The sequence below is a fragment of the Pagrus major genome, chromosome 1 (assembly GCF_040436345.1).
Source record: "Pagrus major chromosome 1, Pma_NU_1.0".
NCBI lineage: Eukaryota > Metazoa > Chordata > Actinopteri > Spariformes > Sparidae > Pagrus > Pagrus major.
The window spans coordinates 34,347,889-34,371,682 of NC_133215.1; the positions used below are offsets into that span (position 1 = coordinate 34,347,889).

General features: G+C 40.5%; 1 protein-coding gene across 1 annotated transcript in view; it reads left to right on the forward strand.

Annotated features, from left to right (window-relative positions):
- The window catches only part of neurl1aa (neuralized E3 ubiquitin protein ligase 1Aa), a 79,772-nt gene that overhangs the window by 25,222 nt on the left and 30,756 nt on the right, over nucleotides 1–23,794 (forward strand). The window contains exons 2-3 of the mRNA XM_073477687.1: nucleotides 18,671–18,921; nucleotides 19,249–19,570. Coding sequence (XP_073333788.1) covers nucleotides 18,671–18,921; nucleotides 19,249–19,570 — 573 coding nt within the window. The remainder of the gene's footprint in view (nucleotides 1–18,670; nucleotides 18,922–19,248; nucleotides 19,571–23,794) is intronic.

The window sequence follows — 23,794 nt, forward strand, 5'->3', positions numbered from 1 at the left end:
TTCTTTGGTCACAGTTACGTCACTGAGGGGAAGGGGCAGACGCGCAGCTGTGTTTACTTTCCTTCTGATTAATACGATGCAGGACACAGGATGGCATCACCTCCTCGCGCTCCAGCGGAGACCTATAGCTCATGTTGGTGTCATAAACAGTTTATATTGTGAGCGTGAACATGTCGGTGTCAGTGGAAGTTGTGGGGTTTCCCTCTGTCCTGCTCTGTGCTGTGCTGTGGTTCCCCCTCATTAATAAAGAGGCACAGTGTGCAGCTGCGCTTCAGAAAATCCATACATTGATTTCCTATTGCCACATCCTACATGCCAACAGTAAGGTCGAAGCGTCCATCTCACATGATGATTTGTGGCTTTAAGCAAACAGCTAGCTGTATTTGCAAAAATGCTAAACATTTCCCAGTTTGATTTGGTGTTGATGGAGGATGAAGTGATGTTTTCTTCTTTAATAACAACAAATGACCATTACAGCTTGTGTGTGTGATACTTTCAGGTCTATTAAAGAGCTCTCAGGGACTTTGTGGCTTTACTGTCAGTTGATATCCAGTGGAAGTCAACAATGTAGCTTCTGTGTGGGTTCATGTTCAAAACATAGGACAGCTTTAGGCCTTGTGCGTCTTGTTCGAGGCTCCTTGCAGTGACAATCAGAAAGAACCACCGTGATTTCTTTTTCTTTTACAGTAAAAGTAGTCTTCCTCCTTCTCCCCTTCTTCCTCTCTACCCTTACAACATTATAAGAATGTAATAAAGTCATTAGTGTGATTCCGAACTCAATGAATGTTTCTGTAGTCGTTATTAACATGTCGTTGTGATACACTGTATATAAGTGAACCTGTGGGAGTTAAGTCAAGTCCCTGTTCCAACAGCCTCTTCTGGTTTTGACCACCTGATCGTTCTAATTAAAGCCCCAAGATTAATCCAATTAGTTAAAGAGGGACAGACTAAGACAGCATGAGGAGGAGGCTATAGCTCTTTCTCTTTGGGATCAAGGTCACACACCTTACAAAATAACATTTTGTAAGGTGTGTGCATTCAAATATTACCTAATTATTTACCTGTTGGATAATTAAGATTAAACAGTTGAGTTTTACAGTCTATATTAAATCTCTTTCAATATGCCGGAGTAGCTGATCCTTACTTCTAGTAATAGAATCCCTTAGAACTAATGCAGTACTACAATACAGTACTGATACAGTATTACAAGATCCAATGATACCAATTTTGGTATAATTTAAACGCACAATATCTAATTTCCCTCGCTCCATCTTTCTTTAAAAAAAAGGAAAACAAGACATGCAGTTTGATGATGTCATTAAGTAGCATGGGATCATGGGAGTTTTACTCCCAATATGTTTCGTCACAGTCTCTTCCTTCCTTGCTCTCTGATGTATCATCTGATCTGTTTCCCTGCAAATTATAGCATCAGGCGACCAAACGAAATGCACTGTTACATCAATTTAATGACTGATTCCTCTGGATTTGTTAGGAAAACAATTGTATATTGTAACCACCCAATCCCCCTTGCCTTTTTGTGTATTCCAATACTAATAAAGACTAAAGTCAGACTCAAGCTGTTTCCCTGCCACACAGTTGTTATGGAATGGACTGTGTCAAAATCACCTTGTAAATATAGTTGAACGCCTGTACAGTCACATTTTATAGTGTGCCATTGCAGCCGACTGCCATTCCTTCTTGGCAATTGCTGGTTTGTTTATTTGTTTATTTGGTCCTCTTTATGTTCTTGTACTTGCTTGAAGTCCATGATGTAGTTGTTGCATCATTATCAAATATTATAATGGCCTACTGCTTCATTAGCTTTGTTCTTTAATAGGATAGAGATTATGGTGTTAAACATGGTGGCTCACTGATGTGTGCTCACTCAGAAACTTTAATTAAAAGATTTGTTAATTAATGTTATTAATAGAGCCCAACTGATCCTCATTTTTCGGCTGATGAAGGTATTAGAAATGAGAAAATACTGATATTGATATATCGGCCGATATGCATAATGTTTTGGCAATGATCACTAAAATGTGGTTATCAAACAGTTGTGAGAGAGATATACTGGGGGCAGGATATTTTACAGTTTAACAATGAACTTTATTGTCCAAAATGACATTAGTACACCGAAGCAATAAACTTCCCTGGGATTGTATTAAGTGCAGCCAAAATTTCCAAATACTAACATGCTAGCTTGTTAGCTGTTAGCCCTGTTTGTTATGATAGTGTTTTCTTACATGCGAGACATGGTTATGCTAGTTGGATATGGTTAGCTATCACAACAATATGCTGTGATCACAGTACACAGCCTCTGAGCATGCTGTTCAGCAGCTATGTTACGAAGTAGCACTAAGCACACAGCCACTGAGCCAAAGGAACGAGTGAGCAGCAGCAGCAGTGACAAACTTCTACTGAGTAGAACAAAGCACATACAGAGCAACAGCCTTTCCTTCAGTGGCTAATGTTAGCACAAAGCACACAGCTCATTAGCCATGCTAACCCAGTTAGCACAAAGCACAGACTTACAGCAGTAAGGATAGCCAGGTAGCTTTTTTGGACTGAGGTATATTTGTGATCGCTATTTTACTTCTGTTTATGTGATTGTGCAGGGCACGTTCAAGTTTTTGGAGGAGTGACACTGAAGTGAGATAGTTTTTAAAATTGCTCTTGCTGGTTTATACAATCTTACCAACTCCAACTTTAATTACACCAGCCCTCTCCTGCTATGACAATCCATAGTGTCTTGCTTTATTGGCAGCTTAACCCAATGATTGACTTCATCTTTGTCAATATTTCCTGGACCTTCTTCTCAGTTGAGTTCTGCAACTGAAGTCACATGACAAAGATTTTGCCACCGGTCTAAAATAACAAGTACAACAGTCCTTTTCATTATGTTAAATGTCTATGCTGTCCCTATCAATGCATTGGCTATTGCTTGAACATAATCCATAACTCATTTTGGTTAAATATTTGGCTCATTCTAAGGTGTTGCTGAATGTTCTTGTACCAGATTTTGTGATTCTAACAATCTTCTGAACTTTATCCCACTTAGTATGTCACTAATTTGAAAAAAAAACAGTAATTTGACTCAATACAGTGATTCAGAAATTGATCAGCAGAAAGGAGGAGGTAGTCCGTTTTGGCTGCAGAGGTGCGTGCCAAAAAAGTTGAGACAGAGTCAACTTTTGGAGAAACGCAGCCTGATGTCACGTTACAGTGGCCAATCACATAGGCTGGCGATCAGACTACGACTTAAACCACAGTGGAGTGTAAAGTATTGTGTTGTGTGTATTCACTCAGTTTGGCTTTGTGCACCAGTTTAAAACATATCTGTGGATGCTGACAATCACTGTAGGACCGTCATGTTTAACCTACTGTGGCAGTGGCATGACCAGAGATCATAAACAGAGTACAACGGGTCAGTAGCAGGGCATGTTATTTAGCATGGATAAATGCTACAGAGGGAACACAGCAGTTTCACTTTCACTTTGGTTCGGCCTTGTGCCCCAGTTTAAAACACACAGTAGTGACAGTAATGACTTTACTGTTATTTTTAATCCATCAATGAGGACAAACAATCACTAGTAGGACAAATTTGCTAGTAGCAGAGCAACATAACAGCTTCGTCTGTTGGCAAACTGATCGGGGGTTCCCAACACGTCACACACACGGACCATGGGGTGACAGTCCGACACCGATGCACCAACCTGCAGCATTTCACTGCACCACCGTCTGCTGGCTATGCGTGTGTAGCATACGCGCCCACAGGCAACACGACAAATATGGCAGGACATCTCCGTAGGCATCATAAAGAAGTAGACTTAACTGAGAAAACAACACCACATATTATATTATATATATATATGTATGTATATATATATGTATATATTTATATTCCTCTATGACTTCTTTTGTTTACAGTTAGTTTCCAATTGACTATTGAAACAAGTTATTGTTACATTTATATTATTATTAAATTATGTAAATTTGACAATAAGGCATTAGTGTGGTACATTGCAAATGATTTATGGAGATTATATCACTCATGACACCATGTAGACCGTCTTTTGAAATAAGAATAAAAAAATTAAATGAGTTACCATGGCATGAAACCAGTGATCCGAGACTAGACTAGTCTAAAAATGGCATAGCCATCTGTGCTCAAAGAAAAAAAGATCGAGAATCGAATCGTGACCTTAAAAACAAAAATCAAATCGTAATTGAGGATTTGGCGAATCGTGACACCGCTACTACTAATTGACCTGATTATCAGACAAACCAAACTGACCTGATTTCTCACTGATGAGTTATATTACTGGAAACATCCGTTGCAACAGCAGGGTATTGATGAACAACATGGCTGCTGACTGCCATAATAGACTGATAAGAATATTCAATAAAGCTGTCTAATAATCACTATTAACTTACAGTTATGTTTACAAGTGTTAATTCCAATGGGAAGAAGATATTAGTTAAACAGAATTTAATATTAAAGGACAAGTTGCTATGGTGATCCACAGCCATTGATAGAAAGTGTTTGCTTCTGCTGCCTCTTACTGGAACTGAAAGACCAAAATGTAAGATGCCAGAAAATCATATCCGAACCCTCCTCGTCATGTTTATCTCCATGCTTGTGATTTTGGTAAATGTAGGTGGCAAAGAACTAAATTTGAACATGTAGATATGAGAAAGGTGCGACTCACGGGGTAACAGATTATGCTTTCTAAAGTTGCACCACTGCAGGCTGTTGTTCTCAGGTGTGAAGCACCAGAGCACATCCAAACAGCGTTTGCTGAGTTGGTTGCATAATTGAGTCTGCCGAGTGTGTGGGAGCTCCACTTCTGTGCTCCCGATTGACTGAAAGTGGGCCAGTGTCTGAGGCTGCACAGGCTGATTCGATGGAGCGTCTGGCTGCATTAGACGTGAATTGGATTCAGTATCCGAATGCAGAGCGGAGACTGAGCTGAAGAAATGCCATATAACAAAGTAAAGTTTCTTAACTTCAGAATCAGATGAGATCTCAGTAATGTCATGGGATATTGAATGCCAAATAAGGGCAATGGATTGTGAATACAGCATGCAAGCCACCATTGAAAATAATTCCATTTTCTTCTTCATCTTTCTTTTTCTTTTACTTTCTTTCTGTGTATTGCAGCAAGAGCTAAAAAGACAGAGCTTTAATCAGGCCTGGACAGTTGCTACGGAGTGACAGAAACATATGTCTCAGGGTCAGGTGGTACTACTTCTGACTTAAGGCAGCGTGTTCTCATGCTGTCACCTTTATCAACACACAGGGGGTAGATCCCCAGCAACCGTAACCTTGCTGTCTGTCCAGCAAGCGTGCAAAATTGTGTGTGTGTGTGTGTGTGTGTGTGTGTGTGTGTGTGTGTGTGTCTGCAGCCCTTTCATCCTCATCCTCACGACAGGTCACCTTCAAGGCAGCGCCCACATAATGCCTTCCAGCCAGTACTGAATAGCATCTTGCCTGCTTTCAGTCAATACATCCTGCATATAATTACGCCTCTCCACCAGCCTGCTCTTTTTCACTGCCAAAGAAGCCTCATTGGATTACATTGTGCTCCATTGTATGAGGCCTTGCAATATTATTACTTATTGATCACTAGTAATCCCGCTAGTGAAGAGAATGTGGTAACAGCGGAAAGACTAGTGGGCCATAGTGGATAACGTCATCCAGACTTCATCATCTCCGCTGTCTCACCTTTCATTGTCAGGTCATCACGGTGTGAATTATTGATAGTGTCTCTACAGTAGATAAGCAAAGGGTTGGAAATATGATAGATATATTCCTTTAAAATGTAAAGATTGGTATATTTCTAGTGCTCATGAACATATGTTTTAATATGTTTCATAAATGTATTATGTTTTATGTTAAGGTCTCCCATAGGGTACATTTAGGGTTGGGATAGATGATGCGATCACCCATTGCCAATGGCTGACTACAGATCCCTGTGCCATTGTAACATTGCCATTCAAAAGGCCCCCCAGCAGAGAGCACAAAAAAAGCAGTCCCAACCCCCGCCCCCCAGCAACACTGTCATCGTCTATTACAATGTTTGTGGAAATTGCCATATGCCCAGTTGGTAGCCATCACCCAACTCTAGGGACAATTAGGTTAGATGAGCTGAAGTAGAGTTAAAATTAGAGGTCAGATAGTAGAGCATTGCAGTTATGGTTAGGAAACAGAAAATTAAAAGACAATTGATTAAACATTACAGTCCAGGGCTGCAACTATCTGTTATTCTCATTATTGATTTATCTGCCAGTTATATTCCTCATTAATCGTGTGGTCTATAAAACATCAAAAAACCATGAAAAATGACTAACACACGAGCAAAAAGAGACTTTCAATAGATTAATTGATGAATCATTGCATCCCTATTTAAGTCACTCATTTGTTGTTTGTAGCAAGTGTGAGGTTTTCTTTCATTGTTAGTTGAATACCTTTTGGTTTTTTGCTGTAGGTCAATCAAAACAAGCAATTGGAAGACATTGCCTTCGGGAAACTGTGAATGAATGTTTTCACTATTAAGGCACTTTTGACATTTTATGGACTAAATGACTGATAAATCAGCTATTTTTAGTATTTGTAATTACAGCCGTGCATTAGAGGGAACAACTAGTTCCTGGTGTTGAAATCAGACCGCTGAATCGCCACCAACAACCATCTCTTAATTGTTCAGTGATTCAAATAGATATTATGTCATGCTTATTGACATGATGCAATCTGGTCTTAGTAGGCATGATTAAGAATGGGAACATCATCTTCATAAAATAGCTAGCAATAGAGCTAGCTACAGCTACAGAAATGTAGCAACAGGAAATTACTACAAAAATGGTAACAGGTGTGCAACAACACAGCTGCACAGGTGGTCTCTCAATCAAAACCAGACATAGTTTAATGATGTTGCCAAGCAGCAAGGGAACATGGGAGTCGCTGTCTTTGAGTAAACAACCATTATTGCCGATGAAAATCTATCTGATGTGACTAAAGCATAAATGTCCATTGACGAGGTAATGTTTCAAAGGTTTATTCATGGTACATTTAGTCTCCTCCGCCGATTTCCTTCCTCACTCTCTGACTCTCCAAAAAGTAATAGCGACAGGAGACCAAATTTAATTAGTGGGATGTGCTCGCACAGCCCACTATGGACACCTCTATAGCAAAGCTATAGGTGTCCATAGTGGGCTGTGCGAAGCACAGCCCACTACTGTTATTCCCCGCGCCTCTTTTTTATTATTCTTCCTCCCTGTTTTTCGGCACCTAACTCACCCCGCAGCTTTGAGCGCACACAAACAAAAAATATACCAAAAAATGCGCCTCGATCGGGGGATGGGTGCTATTATTTTTATCTTCCAAAAGTTAATTTTTCGCGTCGTAAGACGCGAAAAACTAAGGAAAATTTCCCATAAGGAATGAATGGGAGGAGGAAAAAAAAACCTCGCAAATCTTCCACCTCCTTCAAACATCTCCCGCTCTGCCCCACATTCACCTAGAAACTCCATTCGAACTTTAAAACGTAGCCACGGGTCTTGTCTATGTAAGTTGTATTTGAAGTTTTTTCGCACGATGTTTCGTTTTTGACCTATGACCCTTGGTGAGCGGTGAGAAATTTTGGAAGAAATCTGGAGTTTATAATGGGTGTGTATTGCGGAATGTTCGTGCAGAGCCTGCTGACAGAGTGGGGGGAGACTCAGAAAAACTCTCACAACTTTTGTCTTTCTCTGATGACTACAGCCACAAATTTCACAGTAGGACAGTAATTTTTTCACCAAAATGTAGCCACACTTGTCTTCTTTCTCACAATGTGTCAACTTTTTCTGTGGGATTTACGGTTTTTCCTTTATCTGCCTCTGACCGACAAGAGTAGCTGTCAACTGCTCCATTTACTCCAATGTTAATCGGGAGGAGGATTTTTCAGGATTTTCCAAACTGCACCTGTTTTTAACTCGCTCTTATTACCACATTTTAGAAGCTAGGACCACAAAAAATTCTGGCTGTGTTCTTTAAGGCCTTTCTGGCTTGATGGTGAAGAAATTTTGCCGATATCATGTTTGGTTTTGAAGATATAGCCCTCTTTTCACGTCCTACATGTGAGCAGAATTCACTCTCAAATCAGCTGTCAGCTGTGCTCACAGGCTGCTGGACAACCATCACCGTGGCAACCCAGCTCAACTGGGCCCACAGACAGAGTGAATGGGATTTTCAAAACACAAACAGACTCACACAGGCACGCACACACACACACACAGGCACGCACACACACACACACACACACACACACAGACAGATGACAGACAAACACAGAGACAGACAGACAGATAACACACGCACAGACAGGGAGACGACAAACAGACAGACGACAAACACACCCATGCTCACAGACAGACAGACACACACACACACACACAGAGACAGACAGACAGATAACACACACACACACAGACACACACACACACACACAGACAGGCAGACGACAAACAGACAGACAGACGACAAACACACCCATGCACACAGACAGACACACACAGACACACACACAGACAGATGACACACATGCACACACACACACAGTATCTCAACATTTCAACTATACTTAATGATTATCTTTTCATTCATTCAAGCCAGGAACTCACACAGAGACAGACAGACGACAGACACACACAGAGACAGACAGACGACAGACACACACAGAGACAGACAGACAGACAGACAGACAGACAGATGACACACAGACAGGCAGACACACAGATGACAGACACACACAGACAGATGACAGACAAACACAGAGACAGACACACAGATAACACACACACAGACAGGGAGACGACAAACAGACAGACGACAAACACACCCATGCTCACAGACAGACACACACAGACACACACAGACACACACACAGAGACAGACAGACAGATAACACACACACACACAGACACACACACACACAGAGACAGGCAGACGACAAACAGACAGACAGACGACAAACACACCCATGCACACAGACAGACACACACACACACAGACACACCCATGCACACAGACAGACACACACAGACACACACACAGATGACAGACACATATGCACACACATACACACACACATGAACACACAGACAGACACATGCACACAAACAGACACACATATGCACACACACACACACACAGACAGATAGATGACAGACACACACACACACAGACAGACAGACGACAGACAAACACACAGACAGACAGACGACAAACACACCCATGCACACAGACAGACACACACAGACACACACACAGACAGATGACACACATGCACACACACATACAGACACACAGATGACAGACACATGCACACACACACACACACACACAGTATCTCAACATTTCAACTATACTTAATGATTATCTTTTCATTCATTCAAGCCAGGAACTCACACAGAGACAGACAGACGACAGACACACACAGAGACAGACAGACGACAGACACACACAGAGACAGACAGACAGACAGACAGATGACACACACACAGACAGACACACAGATGACAGACACATATGCACACACAGACAGGCAGACACACAGATGACAGACACACACAGACAGATGACAGACACACACAGAGACAGACACACACAGACAGACAGACAGGCAGGCAGGCAGACGACACAAACACACACAGAGACAGGCAGGCAGGCAGGCAGACGACACAAACACACACAGAGACAGACACACACAGACATGCAGCACAGCACATCCCACTCTCGCGATTTCCCAACGGGAAATTGTCTAGTTGTACTATTGTAATCCCACAAGGGAAATTATTTTCACTCACATTACACACAGGTACACACACAATGTATAGAGGAGATGAGTGAGGGGGCTGCCACATGCATGGCGCCCAACGAGCAGTGTTAGGGGTCGGTGCCTTGCTCAAGGGCACCTCGGCAATGCCCAGGATGCGAAATAGCATTCTCCATTACTAGTCCACATCATACTATTTTTGGTCCGAGTGGGACTTGAGCCGGCCACCTTCGAGTTCCCAAGCCAAGTCCCTACGGACTGAGCTATTGCTGCCCCAAAAAATAAATAATAATAACAAATAAAACACATTGTTTAATTTACCCTGAGTATATTTCTCAACAACACATATAGAAGGGTTTTTAAGACATTTCAATGCAGAAATCCTACATATCTTTAAATCCTGCTGTCGTTAAAAAACATTTCAGTAATGGCACTCTATACATTACTTTGTTCTTCAGTCACTTTCTACATTAATATCAGGGTAAAAGTTAAGTTAGTTGGTTTATCTACAAAGGTATTCTCCTGGAAGATCAGGAAAATGCTTTTTAAACATTTTTGCCTGATGAAACCATCATTTAAATCCAGTGATTTCACAGACTCTGCCAGCTACTGAGGCGGTCTGTGCAACAGACCTAATGTACGTTCCAACAAAGAGCAATGTGATTTGATGAAATATTGGACTTGAATTTTGGTTTGTTCTGGGCAAACATCCCTCTGGACAAAAAGTAGGCATCTGTGAGATCATGAAAATGTCTTTGAAAAACCAATCTGCAGCTAGAAACCAGGTAAAATTGTCTAACATGAGGACAATGTCAGGATGAATAAAAACAAAATGGCAGGTCAGTGTATTTTTTAAGATATTGTAATATAGGCTAATACAAGGCAGAAAAGCAGCACATAGTTTAAAATTACAGGATCACCTGATGCTGCTCTGACTGGTGTCATCATGGAAACCCCCCAACATGCAACCTTACCATGGGCACGAGTCATCTATCAGTGCATCAACACTGAACCAATAGATTTGTCATGACGTTGCCTAGCAGCATGTGTAGCCCTTGGGTTACCACCAACATAATGAGTGATGACTCTGTAATGAGTGCCCCCAGGTAGAATAGCAGCTACAGGTACAGTTACTATCACTGCCTCAGTCATAGACTCCCTGTCATTGAGACACACGCAGCCTATTGTGTTTCACACACTTGGCCTGTATGTGTGAAGCATCTGTCACACATGTATAAAAGCACATACAGTGAACTTTGGAGATCAGTAAGAACAGGAAATGTAATACCCTGTGAACTACACCGTAAAAGGCACCATACATAAGCTGTGAGCATCTGCTAGTGCAGAAAGCACGTAAAACCATCTTGCCTGAGCTGTATTTTAAAGCATTTAAATCTAAATGATAATGTGTGTCGCTATTAATGCGTGATTCATTTCACAGTTGGTATTTCATCACACTGAAATGCCATTTTGTCATGAGTCAGTGGGATTGGATACATCTTCCAGACACAGCTATGTAAACATCATTAAGATGTTGTTTGTCATCGCCCTCCAGGCTTGTTGCTGGTGTTGTTAACGACACTGTCAAGAGATCCATGGAGAACAACATCAAATAAAGAACTTGAGCAGCAACAGTAACATTTTAAACTGATAGTCTTTGTAAAAGAGGATACTTGTGGTTTGATCGTTCCCAAGCTGATGATTTTAGTTATTCCAAGAGAACAAAATGAGTGTTAGAGCATAAAAGTCATCACATGACATTAAAATAATGCAAAATAAGTTTACTTAACAGATCATTTTTGGTGATGGATCTAAATTACAACAGTACATTGGCAAAAATGTACACAAATGGCTATACAATTGTAGGTTTCAAATGCAAAGTTATTTTATGTTACACCCAACACCAGTCTCCATGATGGCTTTTTCCCAAATGGCTTAAACATTAAGGTAAGGCTGTATTCAGAATCCGGAGTTGCAGTGATTAGTGTGCGAGTGTCATTCCATGACCCATTTGTGTGATGTATGGAGGTGTGGAAATGTCTCGATTATAAGGCGCATCGTGATGCGGATGTGGAAGATTCTGCATCGATGCAGAGACAAAGCATAACCAAGAGTCTGCAGCATATGTTGATTTTGATTGTCTGGCCTCAGCTGGACAATAAAGTTACGTTGCGACATTGCTCTCATGCTTTGAATTGAAAACGGACATTAGGCTAACATTACTTATGTAGGAGGCATGTCAGAGGGAGGCAGAGATCATTATCTACCTCTTATGATCAGAGTATTATTTAAAATGGACATCACAGGCCAAATGTCGGATTTTATGAACTTGCTGGAAAGCATGAACTGGACGAGACCTACGCTGAGCGTGACTTCTGCCTCACAACAATTACTAATCACATTAGCCATTTCCACCTGAAGCTAACATCTACAGCCATAAATAATAACTGTAACAGCAAGCCCAGCTAATCGGCCAAGACCTGAGGAGGCTCTGTTAACTTTACCGCCCAACTCTTAGAGAGGTGTGTGCAGCAGAGTCAATAAATCCCTTATCTTAAAGCTGCTATGTGAAAACAGTATTATTGTAGATCACAACAAACATGTAAGGCACAGCAGATGGATAAATGTTTGTTTTTATAATGTTTATGTCTTGAAAAGATGGAGCTTTTATTTTGTAGAATGCCGTAGTCTGATTATTGGAAGGACTTTCTGAATAAAAGGGGAATTTAAATGATGAAAAAGTAGTCATGTGCGGTAATATAGATCATTGAGAATGTCATACACTGAGATGCATCTTGAAATCGTTTTGCATTCGAATCATTGACAGCTGAATCATAATCGAATCGAATCGTGAGGACAGTGAAGATTCAGACCTCGAGTGATGTAGAGTTTTATGAACTTTAACCCCACCCCTCAAACACTGATCTAGAAGGTAGCGGTAGAGAAGTTTGCCAACCATCATTTAGCTACAAAGGAGAAGCTGCAATGTTTCTATCTACACAACGCCATACTAAAATGACTGAATAGATAAATTGACACTGACAACAACTCTCAACGACATATATCAGTGTTCCCAAAACAACATGACAATTGTAGTGTACCAGGGACAGGTGTACTGGACCTTTGTTGCAAGGTCACAGTTTGGTTAGATTGGTTAGGTTTAGGAAAAAATTGTGGATTGGGTTCAAATAACTACATTACTTATGCAACTTACCAACATGACATAAGTAACTTAAGTAACGTTATGTATGTGATTAAAATTAGCTGCATTAATAAGTTGAAACAACTAACCACACTGGACCTGAACAGTGATCTCCTGAATGAAAACCCTGTTTTTGTTTAGCGTGACCATCCATCCCCAACCTTCTCCACCATCTAACAAGTAACCTAAATATAGTTTGTCATAACCTGATTTCATTGATGACCTATGACAGCGTTATTCTGATGAGGACAAGCTGATTTCTATGCTACTACCACGTTGGACCTACCAGTGATTGTTTGTCCACATGGACAGATTAAAAAAAACATTTACTTGCTATGACCAACCAGGATGCGAGGGATGCCATTACATTATCCAAAATGGATTCTGTTTCAACTTTTTTCACTTTTCCGCTGCTGCCTAAAAACACCACTCTCACTTGAATAAAAAGGCTGCTGATTCTGTGTGAAAACGGCCTGAGAGACTATCACAGCTCCACAAAGGCTGTGTTTGTGTGTGTTCTGTTGTGACTGAATGCTACATTATGAACTCATTCTGTTCACTTGGTGGTAATATTAGGTGAAAAACACTTGAACAGCTATATAGGAGGGTAGGCTGATTTCCAGGAAATATGAGAAACACTATGAATATGCGGTCAGGCACAATGAAATACTCAGAGGATGCACTTCTGTTGAGGTTTCCTGTAGACTCAAACAGGTTGTAGGACAATGGAAACTGGCAATTGAAGCTGGTTTGATATATTTTCTCTCAGACAGACACTTGTTGCCAGTAGGGAGCCCAGGATTCTACCACAGGTGGTTGAAAGAGCTCACACCTGAACTCAGTCCTTTAAATTAGGGGTTGACAGATATGGAATTTTCAGGGCAGATAACGATACTGATTATTAGCAGTCAAGGAGACTGATAACCGATATTTAGAGCCAATATGCATTTTCAGTAAAAATAGTAATCTTGATGTCAAAATTTTGAATTTGATATACCACAAACATCAACACAAAGCTTAGCTGAAATGCATTTAAGCATATGTTTTAGTAAAATAGAACTTATAGTTTGTAATTTTGTTCCAAAACATAAAAGTGCACTTTCATGTGTTCATCACTTTAACTGGTTATGGGAGATCTCATATGCTAGTACATCTATGTATTGGTTGATTTTCATTTTATATTAATAATCTGAAACAGCTAAGTAACTCGTAACTAACGTTATAAAATAAATGTAGTGGAGTTAAAAGTACAATATTTGTCTCAATAATGTAGCAGAGTGGAAGTATAAAGTACCAGAAAATGCAAATACTCTCAAGTACCATTCAGGTACCTCAAAGTTGTACAGTAGCCTACTCAAGTTAATGTACTATATTATTTTACCACTAGGATTGACAGAGACCTTAGATGCAGTTTCATTATGTCTTAAGTCTCTAACAACAATATCCTGCAAGAAATAATGTTATCATTCTTTTGCTAGTCAACAGGCTAAATAATGGACCAGCACATGCACTTGTTGATGTTTGCTTATGCATTCAAATTAGCTCCAAGAGACTGGACATTAGCATACGTTATTATCGTAACATGTAAAAACACCACCTCATAATGGCGAGCTGACTCTTTGAGACAGGCTTTAGACAGGCTAACGTTATCACTAATGTTACAACAAAGTTCATTATTTGGGCATTTTCGGTGGTGTAACTGGGAAATTTGGCATGCCTGTCACAACAGAAACATATCATAGGATTGTGGTGTTTGATGTCCAGCCGACCGAAGCTTCCCCCCTTTCTCTGCCATGTCAGTGGCAACGAGCCTTCAGTGTTGCTTGGCTATTACTTGTGTGACATGTAATCAATCAGATAGTGTTTTGGGCGGGACATCGAGTGAGACCACAGAGGTGAATACAGACAGAGAGGTAGAGGCTCCAGCAGAGCCAAAATAGTGCACTTTAAGATTAATTCATTCTTTGCAGCAATTGAAAAAATAAAACGCAGATACAGATAATCTGCAAAATGCCGGATATGGGAGCCGATAATCGCCTGGGCCGATAATCAGTCGACCCCTACTTACAGGCTCTAATAGTGTTAAGCTTCTCCTCCATCCTGCTGCTCCTCAGCCAGGTCCTCCCTCAGATCTGCTCTTCACAACATTAGGCATAATGGTGGAGATCTTTGCCAGTGGTATCTGCAAGTACTGGCCAAGGTTTGTTTCAGTATACCTTGGAGACACATTGACAGGGTGTCCTGCTTAGGACAACAGTGAGAGAAGGTTTAGATTACCCTCCATATGTTGTTCAATGTTCTTTTAAAGTTCACCACACCCTGTAAATATCACAGTGCATTCAAATTTATTTTGCCACACATTTAAAAAATATCAATAATTAATTATTTTTACTTAATTTCATATAATACAACTTCTACCTTGTGAGAACATATAACTTGGAGAACAGTTGTTTCCTGGAAGTCATCTGCTGGCCAAATACTGAGCAAATATTTGACTAGTTTTCTCCCACCTATCAAATTCTATTTGGATGGTAAAGCACTTAGCTGATGGTGAGTAACGACTACACAACTCTAGATAAAAAGCATACACTGATAAACACACAAGAACACACACACACAGCTCACCTCTCATTCGCTGTCACCAGCCAAATTGAACTGCTGAGAGAGAGATTAGCTTACTGTGCCACAGAGATGTTCATTGGTGTATGACAGGTATTAGCCACACACGAGCATGTGTATTGTGATGAGAGGTTGTAGCTGTCTTGTGTGTGTGTTGTTATTAAGGGGATAAAGACCTCTACACTCTGGGGCAGAGGAATACAAGCTTTTCATTTTCCGTCTTCATAATAAGACAACCTTGACCTTTGGCAAAATGGCTCCTGTGAGGCTGTTAAAGCTGCTTTTTCCTAGATAACACACGCATAAAGCTGTGTGCACAAACAGGCTTATAAGAGGCAGCTGTCAGAATGATGTTAACAAGAGTCATTTTCAAGCCTTTTACATCAGGGGTTCGCATCTCGGGTTTGTGTGGACATGAGCATACTCTAGGATTTGTTTTGCTGAGGTAATTGGAGGACTGAGACCAGCCGTTTGGCTAGAGGCTGCTTTGGTCTGCATAATAACTTAAAACTGCAACATGGGATTTAAGAGTAAATACTGAATCTTAAAAAGTAAAACTGCTATGTGAAAAAAAAAATTCCAGTCTTAAAAAAAATATTTTGCTCAAATGTCTACAAAGTGAATACAAGCCTGAACTCATATTTTGCTGTCACATACAAGGCCATGTTCAGATAGACAATAGATGAACACGGCAACTGATTTGTGTGTTCTGCCTTCTAGTGTGCCATCATTACTGTGGTGGCAACTCAGTGTCTACTGACAGTGACAGCAGATGCGTGGGTAGTTGTATTGATGATGTTGGGCAGTGGCCCCCAGTTACTGATGCTGGTACTTTATATGGATGGCGATCATAACATTATTCTAAGATTTTAGATATTAGACAGCGGTTGTCACAATAGTCAGAATAGATAATAGAGAAACAGAGCAAACATCTTACCATCTGCCAAATTTCAAGTAATGAAGTACTATTTAATACACTGACATTACTGCACTAGCCAGCATAATCAATCAAGAACTGAACTTAACTTAACCATTTCAGATGTTCAGAAGTTCAGAGAGAATCTATGGTAAGTGGTCTCAGACAGGAGAAGTCTTCTTGAAGTAGAGACTTATGTATTTCATTTTCAGCTTTTTTCAAAGTCAAAGTTTGCCACTACTGTTGGAGTAGTCGTACGGATATTGTAGGGGGACGCCAAACAATAATTGCAACTTATCTACGTCTAGTACTTCCCTCTGAGGTAGGACTTCAAAGGATATCAACACATTACATTTCTTAAGCTCATGCTTTTATCCAAAGTGACTATGACTACTAAGTATTGCAAGAATCATGCGACCAATTTCATCACGTATACTGAACTGCTTCAAGGGCTACTTTCAGATATCTGTTTATGTTACACCAATCATTTTCTCCTCCACCTCAACATTTTGAATGTATGTATGTTTTTGTCCACTCGGTTAAGTAAGTCCAGTATCCTCTCTTCTTTTAGCTCTGTTTTGCTCTCCAACAACTCCTTAAGGAATTATCGAGCTCTTTAGCTGCTAAATGCTCCACTGTTTTCAACTGCAAGTGGCTAACTTTGTCTGGCATTTGGTGCTGGTCAGGTAGCGTACGGTTGGTTTGTTGGACCTTTTTTTTTTCTTTTGCTCAAAACACCTTCCTGCTGCTGCTGGAAATAAGGGTTGAGAGTGATGAGAGTGTTTTTACTGTAAGTGTAACGGAATCAAGCCTACAAACCACACTGCTCCTCTTCCTGTGCATTTTAACTTGGATAGCAGGAAAGGTCGAAATTCCTCAGCAAAATACAAATACCTGGAAATCTTTTGAGTCTTTAAGGATGTGTTGTCAGTCAAGATATTTGGTAAAATAGAGGATTTAAAAAGATCTATCAGCATTACATGAGTAAAGTAAGATATTTGTTTTGCTCTGTAAACTGATACTCTCATTTGATTGAATGGATTCTCAGAAAAGCGCACACAAGCTGAATTTCAAAAAGCTGGAATCGGAGACTATAAATATCATTTTGTCGTGTCTGAGTAAACAAAAGGCATCTGTTGTATCCCAGCTGATAGCCACAAAGTGAAAGAGTGCACTGATCAAGACCTTTAGATACGAGGGGTTGCTAAGGAACATGAATTCACACATAGCCAGTCTTTCCGTACAGCAGCTGCGTCTCTTCAGAGCCTGGTAATGCATTCAGCTCAATCTGCCTGGGACCATGTGCACCACATTCAACAACTGCTCTCCTGTGGCTCTGCCCAAGACAAAAGGCCTCAACGAGGCTATTAGGTTGGGGCCAGATTGAACGGTAGACACGCTTACAGGGTGAAAAACTGGAAGGGCCATTACTAGATAAACAAAGATGAGAGGGAGAAGAGGGAAACAAAGAAAGAGAGAGAACACAAAGCGAGCTGTATTTTCGGATAGTCTTATCAGGACTCCACAGGACAACTGCTGCTGCCACTGTGTTAGCTTTCATCTGTTTGTCAAACAGTCCTCTGTGAATATGACAGTGGGTATAGAGTCCAAAGCACCATAAACTGAATATTAACTATAATTCTTCTTTGACACTTTCAATTATAGACATTTTTTTTTTTTTATGTTGATTGGTCTATAATTTATTTTTCCCACAGACAGGTGGCCACATGCTTGGTACTGAAATGTTTCCAGCATCACTGAGTAGAGCCAGGGAACTCTAGCTGAAATGTGAGCACCTCTGCTGAATTTAGGGGGGTGGGGCTTGGATTTTGCAATCTTAATCTGCATAGAGATTTGCTTTTCAACCTGCAGGACCCAATGTGATAATGGCTCATTAGCTTATTACTCCATAGTAGTCAAGAGCCCATATAAAAAACAATGAGTGTGCGGTAATATCTGATGTTATGTTCTCTGATGCAGAACAGTTCATCAGGTTTGAAACAAAAACAGACACAGGCACTTATTAAAGAGACTAAACCTAACCTCCTGCCCCTAATTTGGACATTTTTGTTTCACAATAATGCTTATCTGTCTGTGCTTTGTCTGTCTCTGCCTCAGACTCCCTTGGCAGCCCTTTCCCATCCACATCACATCGATGTCACCACAAACCCAAGAGGTGCCTGCCTATCCAGTGTGGCACTATTGGTGGGCCCCATCCCATCAGCCCACTTCTCTTCCATCCAAACGCTAAGGGATCCCAAATCGTCATGGACCTTGCCCAGAAAACAGTCAAGAGGCAGGCCAGTTTCTGCAACGCCATCACCTTCTGCAACAGGCCCATAGCCCTGTATGAGCAAGTCCGCCTCAAGGTATTGTATGTCAGAGTGGAGCACTTGAGCTCTTAAAAGTCTGGGAGGTTTTAAACTTTCTTACTTTACTGTTGTACTGCTTTTACATTAGGTTGACACTTAAAATGTGGAGTTCCTTGATGACGTCTCAACTACACTGTCTGCATTGGAATGAAAACCATGTTAAGTCAAATAATGGTCTTGCATTTCTATATCAAATAATTAAATAATATAGAAGTTGAGAGTTTGGGGTTCAGTGTCATGCCATGTGTCAGTCTGCACTATTAATCAATTATTTAAAAAAAAAAAAATACCAAGAAAACCACATTTGACTCTCTTCTCCCCCAGGTTACTAAAAAGCAGTGCTGCTGGAGTGGGGCGCTACGCCTGGGCTTCACCTCCAAAGACCCCGCGAGGATAAACCCAGACAACCTGCCCAAGTATGCCTGCCCCGACCTGGTGTCCCAGAGTGGCTTCTGGGCAAAGGCCCTGCCTGAAGAATTTGCCAACGAGGGCAACATTATCGCCTTTTGGGTCGATAAGAAGGGCAGAGTCTTCTACCGCATTAACGAGTCCAGTCCCATGCTGTTCTTCAGTGGAGTCCGCACAGCTGAGCCCCTCTGGGCCCTCATTGATGTTTACGGTCTGACCCGCGGAGTGCAGCTGCTAGGTAAGATGGTTGAAGAAGCATAAGATGCACAACTGAATCACCAACCATGCAAAGCAGGCAATTGCCCCAGAGACCAAAACCCTGGGGGGGCCCTAATGTAATTGGTGTGAATTCTGGAAGCACTCACAACATATGTTCTTCTATGCACAAATCTTCAAATGTTCCACATCTTTCATACATTTGGGGTGTTATTCTACTTTCAAATCCCATTAAAACGTATTACATTTATAAAATATAACTTACAAATTATTCAGTTTTCTTTGAAGCTTAGTTACAATTGAAGTCAGGTACAAAAAACCTTCAAAGCCACTTATCTTTGATCTGATTTCCATTTATTGTCAGAATCTTCATTTGAAATTTGTCTTGCGTCCCAAGACAGACGCTGTTTCACATGAATAACAAAATACATTATTTAACCAAACAACAAAAACAATACTACAACATATCATATCAGACATTCTGAATATGTTGATGTTGCTTACATAAACTCCCTTTAAACTTTAAAATGTTCACAACACTTGGGACTCTCTCTCTCTCTCTCACACACACACACACACACACACTCATGCATGCACACTCTTAGACATTTTCAGCTTTCCCAGCATTGTTCAAGCCTTATCTTTTCATTCATACTTACTTATTTATAATAAACCATACTCTTTACCACTTTTCCATCAATTCATACTCTTTCAGCTGCTTCTTCATAAAGCCAGCAATGCAGTTTAACTCCCAGCTTAAACTATTCTTTCAATCCCTCACCCCTTTCCTACTTTTCCAACTACTCTTTTCAACTTGTATTTACTCATTCATACTTTGCTTTGCTCCCAGCCATTATGCATACTCCTTCAGCTGCTTTTTCATACAGAGTTAAGCCAGCAGCACTGTTAAGTTTAGCCCCCAGTCATTATTCAAGCAATGCAGTTTAGCAGACTGTATTAACTATAATTTCATTGTATTTAAACTTTGACATGTTTCCCATAAATGTGGCTGTCTTAGCTCTATGGATATAACTTTGCACTCCTTAAGTCCGTTTCAGTCAGACTGAGAGAGAAACATTTGGAATGATTTTATGTGAAAACCATATTTGTTGGGAATGTCTTTGTTTATTTTAATCATAATCGGAGTTGTTCCGATTCCGATACCAGTATCGGAAATGCCCTGCTACTTCCCAGTTAGCTCCGTTAGCTCTGCTTAACGTTACACACCAGAAATCAATTCTTCTTTGCTGTTCTAAAAGCCAACAAAAGAAGTTGCACTGTGCTACCCCTTGTAAGTAATGTTTTTAGAGCGGCGAGCAGCTGTTAAAAGATTTTTTTTTTTTTTTTTTTTTAAATAGGAGGGTGAGTACTTTTTTTTATTTTTTATTTTTTTAACATGCACTGGTAGCAGATCGGTACTCGGCCGATATCCAAGGCCGACAACTGTGATCTTTTTTTTTTCTTACCACTCATGTCGTTACTATTTTTTCTTTAATGTGGTTTTCAAAAGCCATGAGATGTTCAGGTATTTTTGGATTACCTCAGATTTTGGTGCTTTTACTTTCCACACTTCTACAGTTGGCAAAGCAGTTTTCCTTGTGTCTTCATGTTTACTGTAAACAGGTCCTTTCTAGAGGTTACCACTCCTGTCTTTGTTTACAGTAAAGCCTTCCATGAAGTAATGGAATAACAATGAACAGAGGCTATCTATGTCTGACCAATGTTTGACCCACATGTTTACACAAAAGTAGCGGGCTAATAAAAGCCACGCTGCTGTGTATTGTCAAGGTATGCTAGGTGGCTTAACATACATGCCACAAAGGCATAACACAGGATAGTACGGCTGAGGCTTTGATGCATAGAATGCATACTCATTTCTTTTCCCTAGAGAGTCAGTGCTGTCATCCCTTCGGCTGCTGTAAAAATAGAACAGGGGTCACATGTCCCATAGATAGCACATTTGATTGTAATTGTGCACTGTGTTGATTGACAGTGGTATCTCCAGGCTGCTGGGGTGGATATGTAGTGTCTTGAGTATGAGAGGAGCCATATTTTCTTTTTTCTCTCTGTGCTCCCTTTGATGACCCTTAGGGTTCAAAACTCAACACAGTCTGCTGTTTGCAGATGGAAAAAACAACATTATCAGATAATGGTACATGCAGAAAATGGTTCAATTTCACATAGCAGAGGCCCACTAGCCGAGCTTAGCACCCTAAGGTTTGCCCTGATTGAAGTCTCTGTAATGCATTTTTCCGATGGATGTCCGACCCCTTTGAAACACTGCTCCAAGCACCAATTCAATCAAAAACCGGGCTTCTCCTTAGCCCTATTTAAGTCATTTCTACTGTCTTTTAACATTCGGGCCAGATGCCAGGCTTCCAACAGAGCAGTACTCCTGTTCCTCAGGCAGCCGACTGACTGACATCTGCCCCCACAAACGGGCCTGTTCAGAGGGGTGGAACACTACAGAAAAATGAGATAGAAATACATCATCCAGACTAGACACGGCCCTTTGTGACGCTGAATGGCCAACTGTGTCAGCTCTGTGCATCATGTTTCTGTACGCAACGCTCCATGAACCTTTGCCTATCTGCAGATAAGCCCTTGGGCTTTCACATCTGAGGCCTTTCTGTGGCTTTAACTCCTTATTTTATCTGGCATTTGAGGAGCTGTTGGTTTATTTCAGTGTCCAATTCTCAATTAAACCTGCAGTGTGGGAGGCAACAGAAGATATAGCAAGAGAAGTGGTAAAAATATAGCACCTTCTTTATTCCTTTTTATTATTTTAGTCTTCCGATACCTAAATAGCCATCTTAGAACACATTTTTGTGCTGAGAAAGGTTTTGTTACAACATATTATCTTTAAGCCACTTTTTACTTCAATTTAGATCCTTTATCACATTCTCACTTAAAATATCCAATTCTCTCCAGCCAACATCTCTATTCTTTGCTACTGTGATGACCACATTTCCCTTCTAGGATCAATAACATTTATATTCTCTCCATTTCAGCGCTTTTCAGCAAAGAGTGAGATTATTCATTGTGGCCCCATTGAAATACTATAATCCTTGCAACATAAAGATGGAATTAAAATTCTATGGTGGATTAAGTTTCTTATTCAAAGACATTTTGTTCAGCTTGTGTATGTAGCCCTCTCGTAATGTAAATATGCAGGGGGCCTCTGGTAGTGTCCCTAGTGTCTCTATTCAGCAGGGAGAGTGCTACACACAAACACTGGCACACACAAACATGCACACACCTTCAAAAGCAGTTTTCACTGCCAATTCAAATCAGCCATTCTACCTATCTTCATATGCCTCTCCTTCCAGCTGTTGCGTTATGTTGCTCATTTCATGTCATCCATTTTATTTAATGGCTCCTCTGTATTCGCTGTACTCACTGTCAGGATATATTTGGAGGAGGTTTTTTCATGAAAACTTAGCTGGGTGCTTTGCTTTATCATGACTAATGGTTTGACAAGTGGAAGGCGGGTCTTGTCATAGGAGCTCATAGGTAGTTATTCTACCAGTCAGTGTTTCCACCTCCGGCTGTCCACAGAAAATATAATTATATCCCCTTTAGTCCTTTACTAAAGACTTCATAGGGATGCAGGATATGGATTTTCTGTCAACTGATACCTACCTGATTCTCATAGCCAATACTGATAAAATAGCCAATAGTTTCATATTATCGTGTTTTAAAAAGACCTTGTAACCTGTAACACTGACCATTGAAGTTGATATGGTGACCTTGCTTATTTGCACAGGGAGGAGGTCGGGGATAGACAGTCGGGACATTGATTCAGGAGGCAATTATTTGTGTCCAGTGTGAAATCAGAAGTTAATGATGATTTCTTTTAACTTACTAATGTAGTGAAGTTACGTCACATACTAAACGTAACCTAAGTTACTCAGGTATGTTACAGTAACAGAGTAACGCAGTTATTTTTACCCAAACCAAGATGCTTTCCTAAACAAACTGTATGGCCTGTATCAAAGGCCTTTGATACAGGCCACAACTGTTTGAGTCCAATGTGGTAAGTTGCTATAACTTACTTATGTAAGTTACATCACGTAAATAACATAACGTAAGTTACTAATATAACATTAGTTACAAAAGTAACTTAGTTATTTTAACCCAAACCACAATGTTTTCCTAAATCTAACCAAGTAGTTTTAGCACCTAAACCTAATCAAGTAGTTTAGTTGCCCAAACCTAACCAAACTGCGACTGTACGAAGAAGGTT